The 19,758-nt window shown below is 34.1% G+C and overlaps 3 protein-coding genes across 3 annotated transcripts; all 3 read left to right on the forward strand.

Annotated features, from left to right (window-relative positions):
* Nucleotides 1–855: 855 nt before the first annotated feature.
* Nucleotides 856–3,173, forward strand: LOTGIDRAFT_167966 (hypothetical protein; the record flags this gene model as incomplete). Its single annotated transcript, XM_009065848.1, has 4 exons — nt 856–893; nt 1,320–2,750; nt 2,826–2,871; nt 3,102–3,173. The coding sequence occupies 4 exons, from the start codon at nt 856–858 to the stop codon at nt 3,171–3,173; spliced, it is 1,587 nt and encodes a 528-aa protein (XP_009064096.1).
* A 217-nt stretch (nt 3,174–3,390) lies between these two features.
* LOTGIDRAFT_167967 (hypothetical protein) lies at nt 3,391–4,756 on the forward strand (the record flags this gene model as incomplete). Its single annotated transcript, XM_009065849.1, has 3 exons — nt 3,391–3,444; nt 3,841–3,979; nt 4,122–4,756. The coding sequence occupies 3 exons, from the start codon at nt 3,391–3,393 to the stop codon at nt 4,754–4,756; spliced, it is 828 nt and encodes a 275-aa protein (XP_009064097.1).
* A 1,805-nt stretch (nt 4,757–6,561) lies between these two features.
* Nucleotides 6,562–19,156, forward strand: LOTGIDRAFT_221410 (hypothetical protein; the record flags this gene model as incomplete). The annotated part of the gene is made up of 20 exons (XM_009065850.1): nt 6,562–6,639; nt 7,152–7,221; nt 7,417–7,491; nt 7,783–7,914; nt 8,225–8,345; nt 8,807–8,875; nt 9,212–9,318; nt 9,436–9,563; nt 9,967–10,155; nt 13,484–13,671; nt 13,959–14,088; nt 14,586–14,657; nt 14,971–15,045; nt 15,342–15,439; nt 15,943–16,069; nt 16,705–16,805; nt 17,209–17,275; nt 17,573–17,677; nt 17,956–18,160; nt 18,537–19,156. 20 exons carry the CDS (start codon nt 6,562–6,564, stop codon nt 18,785–18,787), a joined length of 2,388 nt encoding a protein of 795 aa, XP_009064098.1. The 3' UTR covers nt 18,788–19,156.
* Between the last annotated feature and the right edge of the window lie 602 nt (nt 19,157–19,758).

A 19,758-nucleotide genomic window follows, 5' to 3' on the forward strand; every position in this document is an offset into this window, starting at 1 on the left:
CATCCAGAAATTGGGAGGTGTTGGTCAGAGAAACGTTGCCCGCAAAGATACCTATCATCCATTTGCTATATTTTCCCCTACAGCTGTCTTAAAGTATGTCTGTAGTAACTTGTGGGGTGGGCCTGGGCTGGGTTGGACCAACTCTTACGCCTTTGAAAGATATTGCAGCTTTTGACTGACCACATTTGAAAAACAATTTAATAACATAAATCTGATTATTATAAAATTGTCATTATGAATTCCATACAGTGATGAAGTTAGTGGGTAAGGTGTCGATACTGTGTAGTCTTTTGTGAAACCTTGGGTCAGACTCGTTGCTATGAGGAAAGTGGAACCCTGACAAACTGAAAACTTCAGACCGAGACCTTTTGGAAATCCTGTTATAATCGTACTATAAAAGCATAAGTAATGTAATGTAATGATGTACGTCTTGATCGACTTGACGAGTCAAATAGTTAAACAAAAAACTTAAAAGATTTCATGCCATGGGTTATGGTATATCTTGAACGCATTGCATATGTATATACCAAATAGAGTGATTAGCTATGTTGTTACTAGCATCAACTCATTCTAGGAGTTTCGGAAGATTTCATATTCAAGCACAGACGAATTCTAGTCTCAAAAATATGAATTTGTACTTTAACTAAATCGTTACTTGAGATAGGATCTTAGATAGTAAGCTATTTATATTTATACTCTCCCTTCGTGTATTGTACAGTCTAACTCATGTTCCCATGGCAACTGGAATAGTAAGACATTGCATCGATCTGCTATATCGTATACATTATACGCCATGATGGAAAATGGTAATATTGTTTATATCGAAAAACTTGGGTGATATCTGATATTGCTCTAATGGCAGGTATAATTGAGCATATCAAATCGAAAATCAAGTAAGTTGAAAACATATAAGTCGTGTTTCGCTTTTAAGATTTCTTAGATTCTGTTTGTAGGCCTACGTGTGTAAGATGTAGACCGATGTATGTAAACAATCTAACTGTGGGCTAGTCTGAGCTCAAATCTAGCCAAAGTAAATATGTCGATAAGTTGAATAATGGGACTGTTATCCATGTATTGTTTACACACCGATGACCTAGTATTATTTTTTATATATCTATGATAAACAAAAAGCGAGAACAGTACGGAAGCCTGTAGTGGCCTTTTCCTATTCTCACTTCGAGAAGGCACGAATAAAAATGAATACTAAAACAAAAAATACGAGAACCTCACTGGCGTTTCTATGGGAGAATCCACAGGGCAGAAAAGAGGCACCCGACCGAAAACTCTTCATATACATTTTAATACTATTTATTTTTCAGAGGCGAAATCACGTCACCCAAGGCCATCAGATTTAGTTTAGATTTAGTCAATTTATCAATTGATCATATCCATTTACTAGAAGAGATTAATAAGAGAACGGTATTGCTGGAAGGTCCTTTGGTGTACCGAGCCATTCAGAGATACGAACAATTGTGGCTTCCACTGGTTGCCGAAAACCACCAGCAAATCTTAGCAGCGCCCATAGATATAGAATGGATCTGGCACTGTCACTTGCTTGCTCCAGTGATGTACCACAGAGATTGCGAGAACGCCGTCGGTCAATCTATTAACCATCAACTATTGGACGGCAGGAAAAAATTAAAGGCTTTGGAGATTTCAAAAAGTCTGTGGAACAAAAAGTATCCTGACGAACCATTCGACATACCTCTGAATGGAGAAGGCGTATCGCCTGATTTCATGTATGAATCTCATGCACTTTCTTACGATTTGGTCGCAGCTGTGTCTAGACAAAAACATTTCTATTACCAAGTCAGTCTTCCACATTTCAAGGACACTAAATATTTGGAAAACAGTTTAATGCGTTACAAAAAGTATCTGTACTTAAAGAAAGTCAACCCTGAAGCGTTCTTGGTACCGTGTTACGACATTGATCTGATCTGGCACACTCACCAGCTCCACCCATTTATCTACCGAGACGAAACAACCAAACTCCTTGGAAAGATTTTCCAACACGACGATTCAGTTAATGAGCGTCATCCTGGTTCCAGACTTAGCAAAGCTGATGCTTTCACCAGAACGAAGTGGAAGAGCCAATACAACGAAAACTTTGCTAATTTTGGTGCCATGTATCGTGGCGATCTTCCATTGAACAAGCTAGCCATGGTTTCGCCTGGAGACACTTACGGGTTTTCGACCAAATCCGCTTGGATTGACATCCATAAAGTAAAAGTCGATGGATTGAATGGAAACATTGATAAAACAAAAGTTAAAATATATTTCGCTTGTAATTTGACCAAAGGACCAAAATTGACCACAATCAGAGGACTTCAAAGGGAATGGAATGACCACGAAAAGAATCACATCAAATTCGAATTCGACACTAAACAATTCAATCAATTAAAAGTATCCATTTCGCAGCATGATGGTACTTGTATATCGTGTTTCGGACAATATGATGATATCGCTTCAACATTTTATGATTTCTTACCAGTGTTGGAAGGGACTGGAACTCGGGGGCTGAAATTCTCGGAGGAACTCACTGTGAACACTAATACCCACGGTGCGCTCAAGGTTCATCTACATGGCTTCATCCAACCACCTACAATGGGAAAGTGCTTGTTGTTTTTACAAAATGGGCGTTACGATCAATGTAATATGCCTCTAAATTCAGAAAGACTTTGGGGGCCAATACCTTTACCTAAACCAGCCAATAACATGGACGAAAACAAATGCAGCGTAGCTAGTCATGTGTAAGTATGAAATATATATTCCAAATGCTGCATTTGTTAATAGGTAAAAGATTGATATTGAAATATCTATTTCAGGTTATCAAATCAAATGGAAAGATTAATATCTAAATATCTATTTCAGGTTATCAAATCACATGGAAAGATTAATATCTAAATATCTATTTCAGGTTATCAAATCAAATGGAAAGATTGATATTGAAATATCTATTTCAGGTTATCAAATCAGATGGAAAGATTGATATCTAAATATCTATTTCAGCTTATCAAATCAAATGGAAAGATTAATATCTAAATATCTATTTCAGGTTATCAAATCAAATGGAAAGATTGATATCTAAATATCTATTTCAGGTTATCAAATCAAATGGAAAGATTGATATTGAAATATCTATTTTAGGCCATTTAATCACACGGGAAGATTAAAATTTGAATATCTTTTTTTAGATAATTATATTACAGGGGAAGATTAAAATTTAAATATCTATTTTTAGATTATTAGGCTATATGACAGGGGAAGATTACAATTCAGATATCTATTTTTAGATTATTAAATCACACGGGAAGACTAATATTTACATGTCGAGTGATACATTGTCCAGCTATATTGATGTCAGTAGTCCATATATTCTACCAAGACGGAATGGCAGCTGTGGCTCACCTGATTGGCTCTGATCAGCTTCCATTACCCTCACAGGTATACATTGCCTCTGTTAAAAGAATGCTTAATGTTCCTTGGATGCTGCCAAGCTTAAACAAACAGTGTGGTTACTTTATTATTGGTAAATTTTGCTTTAGTAATGTGCGGTTTCAATTACTATATTCTACCTCTATACAATAGTGAAATTGGACCAATACTCAATTAAATGGGCAGATGCGCTATTTTCAGGAGTTGATTTAGGTAAAATGTAAATAAGGGCATATTTCTTTCAAAAGAGTTGAAAGAAATGACAAAAATCGTCATTTTAACATTCAAAAGAGGATAATTCTGGATTTCTGAGAATAAAGAACAATCAACTGGATGGTGAAACTCAAAATCAAAAATCAAAGTTGGGGGTAACGTTTTTGTCATGGACATTGTATGTTTTTCTAGGTTCGAGACCCTAATAAGTCCATTACATTGGATCCTAAAAAGGGGGAACGTGCTGTATTGATTAAGAACCATAAAGGAGACTGGGGTATAGTGATTGGTGTATGGACTGGATTTAGAAAGGGCAGAGCCGGCATAGCAGGTATGTATTTTCAGTTATTCTAGAATAACAATATCAGTTATGTGGGCTCTCTGAATTGGTTGCCGAGTTAACAAATTCAATCGCAGAGTTGCATTGGATGATTAAAATGACGGTCTCTTCATAATATTTTTGTATCTTTCAGGTACTTCAACAAGAAGTGCCGTTAAAGGTCGAAAAGGATCACCGGGATATTTAAAAATAACCTTTAGAAAATTATCAACGGGCAAAGTAGCGGAACTAGTCCTGCCGTACTTGCAAAAAGTATACAATTTTGCATTCGGTGATATTTCGGTAAACCTTAGATGTGGGGCCATCGGAATATCGCCCGATGCAAATGAAGTGGCTGAGAACTTAGCTTTGACCTTCTCGATAGCTCTACTTCACGTTCTTTGCATACCACGACCTATTGGTTGGGAACCTGGTAAACCAACCAAACCCGATCACAAGATAGTTGGGAACAAGACCGTGAATTTCATCCCTTCAGATGAGTTAGCTATGATCATGGCGATGGGTCATTTGGAAAAGACTCCTTCGAATTTTTATATGCGGCGATACCATGGTTCCAACGCATGCAGTGGATGTGCCGGTGGAATGGAAGTCGGAGATGCTGAAGGACTTGGTGATATGGGTGGTGAATGTTCAGCAGCTGTTGATGGAGATGCGGGTGGTTGTGGTGGATGTGGCGGGTGTGGAGGATGTGGTGGGTGTGGTGGTTGTGGAGGTTGTGGTGGATGCGGAGGAGGATGTGGTGGTGGATGTGGTGGATGCGGTGGCTAAATGGAATCTTCTACCGAAGACGCTACGGCTGCATATTTCTGCATGGTTCATAAAAATCAAGAAAAGGCATTATCCATTTTCTAAAAAAAAAAAATCATCATGTTGAAACACATCGTGTCCAAACCACACCCCCATTCGACTTACTGTTCTTTTTGGGGAACCCGTATTCGGGATGCGATGAACGAAACATAGAATTTTAAACCAAATGCGTTTCTAGGAAACATCAGGTGACGGGGTCGACACTGTTTGAAACCACATTGTCTCATCTCACCTTTGTCTATAGTCCTACATTGGTGAATTTTGTTTTATCAAGCCTAATACTAGTCTACGACGTTTATTCCTTTTATCATGAACATAATATTCTAGTCTCTTTTGATAACGAACAATCAACCTGAATCTTCCTATATCGAAATAACAATTAATTATATATTGACTGATGAGCATTTTGCATAGGCCCAAGCAGGGCAGTATGCTATAAAAATGGCCAACAGTTGCCCTCAAGGTGTGCCCTCGAGGTTATGCTACCTGAGAAGCCTTTTGGACAATTTTTAACATCTATTGTTGTATACTAATAATAATAATATGTTTTAAAAGTAACGTGCCAAATTAGTTTTTATTGTTAACATTGATATCTTATATCATAATTTGTTGAATTTTTTTTATATAATACATTATAGTAGGCCAATTATTTACGTGTTAGAAGGTCATTATCTGTTCTTATTTTCAAATACTGCTTAATTTTATAATAAATGTTTCCATCATAATATATATACTTCTTATATAGACTTACACTTCCTACCCGGTTTCCCCATGTCAGTGATACTGGTAAGGGGGGCTCACATAGTCGTTCGCATGGGACAATAAACCGAGGCCCCCTGTGCACGTTAAAGTATGAAACAGTATGAAATCGAAAAAGAACAGACTAATGCCGCTGTTCCAATTTCCCTCATTGCACTCTGCATTGTGTTGCTTGGCTCATTATCTCACATGGTGCATAAAATAGGACGTAAAACTCCATTCATTTCATTTCCTACCACGGCCTCAGTTGTGGCGGCAGTGAAGATTAAGGGAGGTCGGGGGTGGAGGGGCACTAGAAAAATGGTTTGCATCCCCACTTTATTTTCAACAAATTAAGAATTATGATTTTTACGTTTTTGTTCCAAAATATTTGTCCGAATGCACCAGATGATACCCAAATTTGTACCCACAGCCACGGGTGTTTGGTGCCTCCACTGTAGTGGGTCTTAGTGCGGTGAATTCACATAAAGAGTGTATTTTATATCAAAAAAATATTTAAAATTAAAAATTGATTTTGCATATTAAGCTTTACTTTTAAAAGTGGGAAGCTATAGGTCAGCTCTCTTATCACCCAAGCTCCAAGGCACCTGTCTATAAACCTCAACAAGCTTGCACTTGCCTTAGTTTTTTTTTTCTTTTACCTAAAAACGCAAGCTCTAGAAACTACAAAAACTGCCAGTGCCATCTCAATTGGGGCCGAAACCTTTATATTTACCTTAAAACAAAATTGGAAAAACTTGAAATAGGCCTAGGCCTATAACTATAAGTTAAAGACGGGGGCTTACGTCATGCAAAATTCTGATATATTCTAATTGGGAATGATCTTATCTGAAGATTGTTTGTCTCATGATAGACTTACTCTAATATATATCATAATATGATAGGCCTGCGTCTATCCTAAATTGGGCAGCCTGTGCATAAAATCCTCCGACAAATTGTATAGTGGAATTAGTGGTGGTCTGAAAGCACAGATTTTTTGCATAGAGTTATCTGCTCTTGAAAACAAAATGGACGCTAACTCTGCAGGAAAAAGAGGTGTTCCAAAATTAAGAGAGCTCTTGAGAAGACAGAGACGTGACTCTGAGGTAATTATCAATTAAATAGATGTAGACGGTCATTGAGATTATAGCTGCATCATTGGTTCTTAAAATTATGGATTTTTAATATGTAGATGGTCAGTGCTAGCCATTTGTTTACAATAATACATTCTGACAATATCAACATAATATTATTGACTAAATGCAACACAGATCAATCCTTAAATATGACATATGATCGTTGAAATTTCTCATTAATTTTGTTTTGCCCCATTTTCTTTGCAAATCTCTTGGTATATCTAATTACCCTATTTTTTTTTGTGTATGACTTTTCTATTGTATTACATAGCCTACTGATACATTATTTCATTATTAAAGTGGTGGTAATTTAGCCATGAACCTGTAGAATTTAATTTTCGCTATTTAGCCCGTACGTCCATTTGAGTATGCACAGTAAAACATTGGAAAATTAAAACAACAATCTAGTGTAAAATACTGGCATGTGATTTAGTGACGTTAGGTAGGGATGGCCGTGTATTAAAATATGTGTTATTTTGTAGACAATGTCTGATGTCCCTGATATAGAATTTGTTTATGATGATGCTGATAAGTTAAATGTAGAGATATCAGGTAAAGTCATAAAGTAAATTTCAAAGTAAAGTTGACTTTTTACTCATTGTTTTAGATGGTCTTTAGAGACTAGTGCTGTCCAAGAATATACAAGCTTATATTGTCCCCTTGAATGATGTGTTAGACACTGCTAGGTGAAATAATCCAGATTTTGACCTACGTATGGCTTATTGACCTATTTTTTTTTATTTGTAGAATTATATAGTTACACTGAAGAAGATGAATATTCTCAAAATCAATGTTGTTTTGAAGAGTTGTTTCACAAACAAGGTAACTTGAAATCATTTATTTTCATAGACCCCAATTTTGTAGATTTGAAAAAAAGCATCTAGCCTTTGAGGTGTAATTAAAAATGGATGTTCATATATTAAGCATGTTAGTGATCGCTTGACACTTGGAAATTGAAAAAGATTAGTCTAATGCAATTACTTGGCAAAATTTTACTCATTGTACACTTCATAGTGTTGCCCTTCTTTATTATCTCAATCAAATGCAGAAAAGTATAAAAGTAAGAAACAGTCTGTTGTCCAAATCTTAATGTAATGTATTGTTCTTCTGTAGGATTTGAGAAATGGACTACTGTTAGTGAGGAAGACAGGACAAAGTTTATAGTATATTTACAGAATGAACTAGAGATTACAGATAGAAATAGAAGGAAGTCTGCTATTCAAGCTATATTATATCTTGTACAAGGTCTGTAGACTTCAATCCATGTTTTTTAATGAAAAAGGGATTGTAAAGACGTTTTCTTAAGTTAGACCTCTGTAGGTCTTGTAATTCCAGTAAAACTAAGCATTTAATGATGTCAATAATGCAAAAACCAAGTGTTGGAAAGGGCAGAAATTTGATTGGCTGGTAGTGTCATCAAACAGACAAATATTCTAGAGGGCTGTCTTAAGATCTTAACTGAAGTGGCCAAATTGAAAATAAAAGCTGACAAAAAACGGAATAATTTTGATTAGACTGATATCCACCCTACCATGTATTTTATTTGTATTTAAAGGTGTCTTTGGAGAATGTGATAATGAAGATAATCAAAATGAATGGTCCAGAAAAAATGTTCTCTTACTTTATGATCAAGAATTGTTTATATCATTTGTTGAACTGTTAGCCATGGAAATAGAGTAAGTATTTGTCTTTTTTTGACAATTCAGATTAGTTTTCATCTTCATGGGATATGGTCTAGTGACTTATTGATTGCCAGGTGTGAAAGCTCAATTTCTTCCATCCATATCACTATTCAGAATTAAGATCTTGTATATAGTTACCTTACAATTAAACAATGATAGGGATGTTAAGCATTTCACATGCAGTTAATATGAATGATGGAATGCTCTTGGGAAGAACTATATGAGAGAAAGTTATTGATAACCTCTATCTTGGAATGACACCATTCTAAACTCCCACTGTATGTTTTTAATTTAATTGTTGAAGAACTATGCATCAAATTTTTATTTCTTGAAAGTGATACATTAAACTCTATCCTAATTCTATAAAACTGAAGTTTTGTTAACATATTTTGCCCTGATGAATACTAGAATTTCTTCTGTATAGGGTAAGCTAATTATTCATTTCTTTTTTGCAGGAATCAAACAGCATCATCTGCTGCTCTGAGAAAACCAGCAGTTTCAATATCAGACAGTAAGGAATTAAGGTAAGCCTTTTTCATTATGTCCTGTCACAAACGGTTTTCTCACAGAATGCAGAGTTCGTTCGTTTCAGAGATTTCCATTTACTAACCAGTGCAAAGTTTTGGTAGCAAAAATATTTCATATTTGCTGCAATTTTTGGTTTAAAATCATCATATGCTAAAATTTACTTTATCCAAAACAGAAATCGTATCACAAGCACCAGATTTTTTCAAATAGTCCCCTTCAGCAGTCATAATGTTTGACTTATCAATCCATCTACAAAAAAAGAACAAGGTAACCCAGAGAAAAGAAACAAAACGATGTATGATGGTTAGTGTTATATTTGATGAATTTTTCAGATTAATTTTGAATATATTATATACTATGGTAGAAAGAATGAGAGTGATCGAACCCACAGAAACTGAAGAAGAAAAAATTCTTAGAGAAAATTTCATAGCAGATTTAAGTAAGTTAAAAACATCCACCATAGTTGTATATAGATATACCAAATAAAAAGGCACATATTCCCAAAGTTAAATTTATCAGCTCCACAAATTGAAATATTGTCTGTTTTAATTTTCAGATCAACCTATTATCGGTGAGGATCCATTAGCAATCACATTATTTGCCATGGTAACCAGATTCTGTAGTGGTAGTGCACCACATTTTCCTATGAAGAAAGTTCTCCTGTTGTTATGGAAAGTTGCTTTGGTAAGAGATATTTTAAGGAGTAACACACAGTGTTAAGATTAATTTGGATAACTTATGGGCTATGGGTTCGATCTCAGAGATACTATCTTGGAATTTTTCGATCAGGTTTCTCCCCTGTCAGTGTTAATGGGCAGAGGGGTTATTTAGATCAAGATCCTCAAGAGATGAAAAATCAGAATAAAAGGGCTTAGCTAATTTCTCGCATGGCCCAAATTGAAGCAATAGTAGTAGTCGAAAGTTCCCTCTGTGAAATCAAATTTATTTTAGTTGATGAAGTGAACCTAAAGACAATAAAAGACTTTTAATACTGTTAATAGTTCATTTCATATACATAATACATGATTCTGAACAAAATAGAGGAGAAATGGTAAATTAGATGATCTTATTTTTGATTTGTCTACAGTTGTCATTGGGTGGTTTACGTAATCTTCAAGATGAGAAGAATCGAGTAAGAGGTGAACATGATTTACCTCCCTTGCCAGAAGACATGTATGAGGTGTGTAAGAATATGAGAGCCTCATCACCACCGGCGTCTGCTGCAGATCTGATTGAACAACAAGCTCCACGGCGAGGTACACGAGCTGGAAAAAGAGTGAGTATTGACTTGTCTTTTAATGTCAGTTAAACTTTCTTGTACATGCATCTAGGCCTTCATTTCTAGGTTTTCATTTAATTCATATATTATTTGGAAATACGCTGTAGTATAGATTGTAAGAGAGTTTGAATTTTGGCCATATTGAAAATCATGTCACATCATGAATATTTATTACCTCACTCCTTCATACAAGCTTGCTACAGTGAAGTAGAAATATGTATTGTTGAAGAGACGCTTATACATAAATTATTTCGGTGATGTCTGACCTTCTTTAAATAACTGAAATATTCATCAGAGGCCTGGATGCATGGATGATGATACAAGAATATATACATGTACTCTCCAGCTACAATGCTATATCAACGGTATGAAGAGTTTTCTGTGACTAACATTTGCAGCAACAAGTCACTTATTTGGATTAGTTAGCCAATAAACTAAATTATGAAGACTGATTGTACCCTTGGTTTGGCAAAAGGATACCCGCTTGTGTATTGTATCTTGTGTTACTTGCTACTTTGTTCCCCATCTTTTTGCATTATTTCCAATTTTTCCAATGTTTGGAAAGCAATGCAAGAATTCTTATTCAAAATGTCATATGAAAAATGGTTCAAGTTGAAAATAATATTATTGTATTATTTGTAATGTGAGGTATATCTCACTAGTTTCAGTCTACAATTTTCATCTGATTTCTAACTCTAATCCACACCCATCTTCACAATGTCAAACTATTACAAACTTCTCATACCTTGACTTCAATAGCCAACTTTCTTGTATCATGGTTTTCAGCAATTTGATTAGATTGTAGGCCATTGAATACAGCCAATCAGAGCCCTTGATAGAAAGACTTTTACCTAATGACTAACTGTTTATAGACTTCAGCTGTCGTAGACTCTGATTGGCTGTATTTGCTGTACAAGACAACCAAATGGTTGCATTTACAAACTTCCGTGGTAAAAAGAAAGTGGATATTAGAGTTGAGGTATAAGATGAACCTCGTAATGTTAACTTGACATTGTAAAGATGTCTACTCCAGACATCAATGTATCCCTGTAAAGTTTGCCTGCGTACTTTCACTAAATAAATTTCATCTGTCATTTTTCTGTGACTTAGAATACCAATGTTTGAAATATATAATACTAGTACTAATACTAATGACTAGACAGGCATATATCATTTTAAAATTCATTTTTAAGTTGGCAATTTTATTGTATAATCTAAGACATTTTCATAACACTTTTTGAGAGGAAGCTCACAAAACTATATTATTTTCAAAGAGACAGGTAGTCTCAGAAACAGGAATTTTTTAGCTGAGCTAATCAGTTATAGTGTTCACACCTTACCATCGAAATGTGTCCAGAATTATCTGAGTTTGAATGTTAAAATGACAACTCGTCAATTTAAGATACTCTGTTATATATAGAAAAGACATATATAGAATTAGTGGGTAAAATTCCAAGTTTGAAGTATTTTTAAAGGAATTAAGTGATTTTCTTACATTTCTAGTACTTCTGGAAACTATTACATATACTCAAGACTAAAATCAACCCCCCAAGATGGTCCCTTTAAGTTTTTTAAGACTAACGGGTATTAGTACTATTTTGAAACTGGTATTACAATTCAGATAAATCAGATTTTAGATACTGAAGAAAATACGTAGATTGTTGTCTCTCATTGCCTTACCCACACTTTTATCTCTCATTATTCCCCTCCCCTCTGATTATTCCCCTCCCCCTCCTGTCAAATTTCTGTTGTTTCTTAGCATGCCTATCACTTCTCAGTTCACATTTGAATGAAAGCATGGATTCGTTGTATTTTCTTTACTTGTTGTTTGAGTGACATGACATTGAGATCATGTATCTCCCCTCGTTTGTTAAATTATCTACATTAAAGGATTGTAAAGAGGTTTTCTATATATTTTATGTGTAGCAGGAAAACACTGATAGCATCAATTTTCACCATTCCAATTTTCATTCTGTGGTTCTTGCAATTCCACTAAAATTAACTCGTCACTAGAGGGGAACTACAAATATATTAATAGTAGCTTCCAGTAGTTCCCCTCGAGTGGCGTCATAAAACGCGTTAGTTTTAGCGGAATTGCAAGAAACACAGACATCAGAATGAAAATTGGAATGGTGCAAATTGAAGTTATCAGTGTCCCCGATACACATACAAAATTTAGAAAACATCTTTACAATCCCTTTAATTCTTTGATTGATTTATCTCAAGATGAAAAACAAAAAAGCCTGCCCACTTATTCTTGCAAATTATATGCCCAAATTGAGCTAGTGAATTATCTAATATCAGGTTCAAAACTCACTAACATTTACTAAGTGCATATGAAATAGTTGAAGCATGTAATAGGCATACCAACAAGCATTTTATTTAGATTTGTACTAATACGTATTGGCTAAAATACACTAACACATACTAGTTATTAGTTCTAATTTTATTCTATAAATGACAAAGCCAAGCATAGTGCTGGGTATCGTCAATCATGCCACAATACGTAAGGTAACTAGATACAAGGGTCACGATACGATACATATCGCGATATGGGTTAATGGGATAAAAATTCGAATTTTATCTTCAAAGTTTCTATATATATTAATGTATAAAATTTTTAACTGTGATATTTGGTAACGTAGTTGATGAGTGGTTAATGTCCAATGTCTTGCATTTAGTTACCAACAATTTCAGTCAAGTCAGTGAACAAAAATTTGTCATTCCATTAACCAAATTATACAAATCCTAACTTTTTTATGGAATGAAATGTATCGTCCCGTATTGATACATGTCCTTGCAATACAATGCGCGTATCTTGATTGTCATATTTCGATACATCAATTCACTAATATATCAAGCTAAAATCTATTTCACTAGTAGGTAGTATAAGTAGTGTACAATATAAACCTGGCTTGTAAAGTTTCAGTTACTATTTACGAGGGTGAACTGAAAAGGCAAAGATGTCTCTGGTTCTACTTTTCCAAGTTTTAAATCAGTCAATCAGCTTGAGCTGATCTGAAAAGTAACAATGCTGTTAGTATCAGGAAGTATTCCAAGTTTCATTACTGTGCCATAATTCCATCTGAGACAGTCTATGAACTTTTCAGCTCATCCTCATATTCAAGTTGGCAGCTAGTGTTTATATTTTGAATAACAAGATTTTCATTAATATCTTTTAACATAATTTTTTCTTTCTCTTTGGAATGCCCTTTTTTTTTTTACCAAATTTTAAGCTTTTTATCGGCTCTATAACACTTTTTTCTCTTTCGCTCTCTTGCCTTCTTCTCTACGCCTTCCTATATTTACAACGGAACACTAACAGAGTTTAGTCAAACAGAGTAGTTTGGATGACCCGTTTGAAAATGGTAATGGTGCCGAAAGAGATGATGACCTCATGCGAGACGTGGATGCTTTAAAATCAGAAAGTGATGAAGAGTTACCTCCCACTCCTCCTAGACCTTCCACACCTTCTTTTGTTCAAAAGTCATTACCATGGAAACCAAAAGTCAGGTGAGTTATTTATACATGATATAAGAGAGCAATCACCTTCATAATGCAACCACATGAATGTCCCCATTTTCAAGCTTTCGTAAAATTTTTTGGCTGGTTTTGTGGATATTTACTCACATGGTTGCTAAGGTGAGACAAAAAAGACACTGGCTCTGCTTTGCCTCCCCCTCCCCTCCCCTTCAAATTTTGTACCATTTTGCCAGTGGCCCCTGCTCGGCCCTCTGACGTAATGTTACCTAGAAACACCACTGCTGGTTATGAAGTAATCTCTACACCTATTATTTCAGACAAAAGGATTTGGAGATGTTTCTAGAGTGTACACGAAACAAATTTGTAGGTTTTCAAGTGAAGAATGATCATGATTCATTGGCTGGTTTACCACAACCAATACACGAAGGCGTCAAAATCTTAAAACAGGTATTTTTCAGATCTTCTTGAAATTTCAAACAAATTATTTAGATTTTGCTATTAAATTCCTTGGTATTAAAGATAGGTTTCCTTATTTTTAGGATAAAATTATGCAAACTATTTGATTAATTGGTGTTTCTAATGAATTATTATGTATTCTTAATCATATCATTATGTTTTTATTGCATATAATTAAGAATTTTAACCAATCATAAATGTCCATGTATGTACTGTCTGGATAAACAAAAAGGACTTTTTAACATTTCTTGATCGATCACTCATTGGAACTCTGCTAGTAATTCTCTTCTAATGTAGCTAATTATGAATTAATTATGGACATGTGAGACAAACTGGTATTTTTCCAAGTCATTAGACCACATCTACTTTCTATTCATATAAGTATTAGTATTTTCATTTTCATAAATGAAAAAAGGGGAACCCATCTTTAAATTATTCATTTATATATATATTTATTGCTATTCATTTTCAATTATATTGCTTTTCAGCATCTGTATATATCTTTATCAGAATTACAAATAAAACGAGAGGAAGAAATTGCTAAAAATCCATTATCCAGAGTAAGTTTTTATTACTTACCCCCTGAGACTGGGGGTACAAATAGGGGACAGACTGACTCAATAGATACTGGTAGACAACTGTCAAGGTAGAATTCAAGCCTAACATGGAGGTTAAGAGAGTACTTCCCAAAGAAACCTTAAGATAGAAATAAAGTGAGGGTACAAACCATTTTTCTCAGGGGTTCAAGGTAAACAAGGAAATGATGTCAATATTCCAGCACTCTAACTGCTTGAACTACAGTCTGTTCTCAAAAGTTTATTTCTAGAGTCAGTATGTAAAGATAGTAAGTTAGATAATTCTATTTATTTTCAGCCTGAAAAAGAAGTTGCTAATACACCAGCAGAATGTCTGTATCAAGTAATGTTACCTAATTTACCACAATATATGGTAAGAATCATATTTTTCAATGACATGAAATTGAAAATGAAGGTTTTCTGAGATAATGAAGACAGGCACCATAATGTAATGAAAGGAATATGAGAATTCAAACTAAAGAGAGCCTCTGTTTATTGTCTAAGCTGAATGACTAAATGCTTTTTCCATGTCATCCCCTTTGACCTGCATCAATGACAAGGGAGGGGTGGAACACTGGACCTTCATGATATTTCGTATGAGTGGATATGTTATGTTTTGTAATGTAATGTGCTATGATCACCCTGTATTTAATCATGTATTGTTTGCAGATTGCTCTATTAAAACTATTATTAGCAGCTGCTCCTACTTCCAAAGCTAAAACCGAATCTATAAATATACTAGCTGATGTACTTCCTGAAGAAATGCCGTAAGTATGACATTTATGATTTTGGTATAAAAGAAATCTCCCCAGAGCAGTTTAGCATTCTATCAAAGACTGTTGTATCCGGCATCCTGTCGACCAAATAGCATTTCGTTGTAGGTTTTCAATATTATAGTATGCCATTATTGTAAAATCTGCTTATAATATTCAAGGACTTATGTGAAAGTTCTGCCATAAAACTCTTAGATTTAGCAAATTGCAAGAACTAGTCTAACTGAGAATTAGAATGATGCAAATCAGCATAACGATACACATATCCCTTGAAGCATTTAATTTATATGCAACATCATGATTTTCTTTTGAAAGTCTGTGGTCTCTTTAATTCCAGTAAAACCTGACCATATCATGACATCACTATGACAAAAAGCATTGGTTTTGAAATGCCCCTATTTTCATACAAGATTAGAAGAGCTCAGTAGGATAAAATGTTTCTTCAGAGACCAACACAGGAATATAGAAAATGTCAATGATTTTTTGTTTGTTTTCAGTACAACAGTATTGCAATCAATGAAATTAGGAATAGATGTAAATAGACATAAAGAAATAATAGTCAAAGCTATCTCTGGTCTTTTATTACTATTATTAAAACATTTTAAACTTAACCATATTTATCAGGTAAGTCTAACGAAATAGTCAGGATCAGAGATGATAAAATACTTCAAGACATGTATTTTACTGAGGCATTATGCTGTAGGGAAAAAGAAACAACAAACTATATTTTACAAGGATAACAACTTAGGTTCATAATGATTCATTCTACCAGCTGGTCTTTCTCGGATTAGCTATACTATTTACAGCTGGATGACTACATCAGGTCACCAGTCTTACACATGCTGACTCCATTTAAAACCCACGACCATCATTGTTTCACATAACCTCTTGGCATTGACCTTTCTCGAATTATATGTATCCATTTACAGCTTGGTTGAGTGGAATAATGAGAAAAGATGACTGTTCATGGTGGTTGGTCACCAAACTTTCGTGTGCTGACAGAGATTAGAACCCACAACCATCATTTGTTTGACATAACCTAGCAAATGACATGATTGAAAGTTTCGGATGCTCTATCTAAAACCCATCAAGGCAGTTGGGTTGGAGAACAACCCATGAAGCCATTTAGTTTCACTTGTCCACACGCACCCACATATTCCCCCAACCCCTTTGTTGTTATTTTTTTGAGTGAGCGAAATAGAAGTTACAGTTTTTATTACATTCTATTTTCTGCATGTGTTTTCTGTTTTTTGTTATAGTTTGAATTTATGAGTCAACATCTAGTATTTGCTAATTGTATACCACTGGTGCTCAAATTCTTCAATCAAAATATTCTATCTTATGTTAGTGCTAAAAATAGGTAAGTAGTTTCTCCCCATGGACAGCACATAAAGTTAGCTTGAAATAGTGAAACATCATTCACCGGTTATCGTTCCATAATGAGGGAGCCATAGTTCTTAAGATATGTTATTAATGACATTAAAAAAGACGATTCCTCAATCAAAAATCTCGTTCAAAGTATGGCACAATGAGGAGTTATATAGTAGTGATTGGTTGAAATGAACGTTACCAGAAAGCGACCTTGGTATAAATCTATTTAGATTACAGTAGAGATCATGAAAAAAATAAGCGAATTGATTAGATTAATTTTATAGTATGAATTGTATTTTTGTGTAATTGTATTGTATAATGTTTGTGTATACGAGCACTGAGGGTCCCAATAAAGATTTATTACAATAATATATTAAATATTGTATTTACAGTATACCAGTGTTAGATTTTCCTAATTGTGTAACAGGTGATCAGCCAGATTTAACAGCAGAAACTATGGTCAGTACCAGAATTTCATAGAGTGTTTTTGGCATGCTGATATGGCATCTTAAAGTCAAATCCTGTCCTACAGTTTTTCTATCATTTAGTGTACAACCTAGTTAATCTAGTAAATGATAAGAAGGAGTAAAATGATTTTTACAAACACCACATCATAACTTGAGAGAAATAAATACCAATAAGAATAAGTAAATTTGATTTGAAACATCGTGGGTTTTTTTTTGGAGAATGCCATGTTTATATTTGACATCAAACTAAAACCAGTATTCATAATTTCTTATGAATGTTATATTTTAGGAAAATGGTGATAATCAAACGTTTTGTTGGCGAAATCTCTTTTCCTGTATTAATTTATTAAGAATATTAAATAAATTGACCAAATGGAAACATTCAAGAACTATGGTAAGAGAAATTTAAAGTGACTATGTAGAGCAATTATCAGAGTATATTTTGAGATATTTAGAACATAGTCTAAAAGAAAAGTTACAAAATGAAACTAATTAAGTTAAAATAAAGTAAAAATCCATTGTGATGTTCAAAATGTGTGCAGTAAATTTGCCTCATTGTCTGTCTGCGAATGGATTTGCTAAGGGTTTTGTAGAGTCAATATGGTGCGAGTTTTTTCTAATATTTTGTTTTTTACTATGTTGATTAGCTGTTGACCATAAATTATTTTTCAGATGTTAGTAGTATTTAAATCAGCACCAATATTAAAAAGAGCTTTAAAAGTCAAACACTCAATGATGCAGCTGTATATTCTGAAGCTGTTAAAAATGCAGACCAAATATCTCGGTAGACAATGGAGAAAGAGTAATATGAAGACAATGTCAGCCATATACCAGAAAGTACGACATCGTCTTGGTGATGATTGGGCTTATGGCAATGGTAAGAAAATAACTATATACAGATACTGTATATTTGCGAATATAATGCGCACCAATTCTTACCCACTGGTAACACTGATACTGTAACATAGCACTATCAACCATCAGCAATGAATTACAAAATGGCTGGCTGTAAATATTAATTGGAGAGTTTCTTGTGAAAAAATTTTTTTTTTTTATCATTGATGCATCCATTTGGCACTTCTTTTTAGAGTAAAACTATTTAAAAAATTATTTCTTTAAACTTTGCATTTAAAAGTATGGATGTATTCATCTGATGGCTTTCACTCAGTGAGTGAAGAAGCCTAAATAAAACGTTAACTGTACAACTTGAAGAGAATATAAAAAATACAATGTACTCTGAATATATTTTATAGATATGGATGCCAGACCCTGGGATTTTCAAGCTGAAGAATGTGCATTAAGAGCCTGTGTAGATAGATTTAACAGCCGTCGGTATGGCTCCAATGGTACAGATCCAGAGTTCAAACCAGTTGATAACTGTCTACAGAGTATCCTAGGACTAAAATTTGATTTGACTGAGGAATTTAAATATAATTATGAACGTTGGTTAGAAATGGAAGTCTTTTCACATCAAGTTGACTGGAATCAAATACTGTTACATTAGATGGTTACTTTAATAATGGAAAACATGATCTGGATTGTGATAAAATTGACTCTTTAATCTGTGGCGGTCTTGACTAATTGAGAGTTTATTTTCACATAGAAACCATCATTAAAGAAAGAATTACGAATGCATTCTAATAATGTAAACCACATTGATATGGGATAAATGCAGATAGTGGGGCACTAATTCTGGCCAAGTTTCACAATTTATCCATTTAAATACATACGCTTGATGACAAATTTAGCAATTGTATCTGTAAATGCTATATGGGGTTTGTGATGTATCTGAAACATGCTTTTAATTGTAGAATAATTGTTTACTAATGTATGTAGTAAATTATGTGTAAAATAAATTTTGTATCAAAGTGTATATTCACAGTGACACTGTACATCCTTATTACACTGTACATCTCCTCTCCACTGTACAGTATTTCCCATTGACACTGTACCTACTTAGAAAACAGTATTTCCCATTGACACTGTACCTACTTAGAAAACAGTATTTCCCATTGACACTGTACCTCTACTTGAGTTAATGAGATGGATTTAAAAGCACCAAAGAATATCTCAAACTAAGAATTTCTTTTCCTATTTTTATAGATGTCTTTTCTATGTATGGCAGTGTCTCAAAAATAGATGAGTCATTTTTACATCTAAACGCGGATAATTCTGAATTACTGATTAGCTTAGTTCAAACAATCACCAGTATGAAATATTCAACCTTCAGTCATATACTTCTTTTGAACTTTTGGGGCAATACTGAATAATAATACCAAGTTTAGTCAAAATTTGGCAAGAATGGTGCCTTTTAGTGTTTATGAGCTATAAATTAAAGGCGAATACAAGAACAAGTTCAATAACTCCTATCAAATATTTTTTGATTTTTTGATTTTCAATAGGGTTCATGCATGGGTGATAATAATCAATTCCACCAAATTTTGGCAAAATCTGTCGCCTTCTAGAGTGCTGATA

This window comes from Lottia gigantea (assembly GCF_000327385.1).
Source record: "Lottia gigantea unplaced genomic scaffold LOTGIsca_71, whole genome shotgun sequence".
NCBI classification, from domain to species: Eukaryota; Metazoa; Mollusca; class Gastropoda; family Lottiidae; genus Lottia; species Lottia gigantea.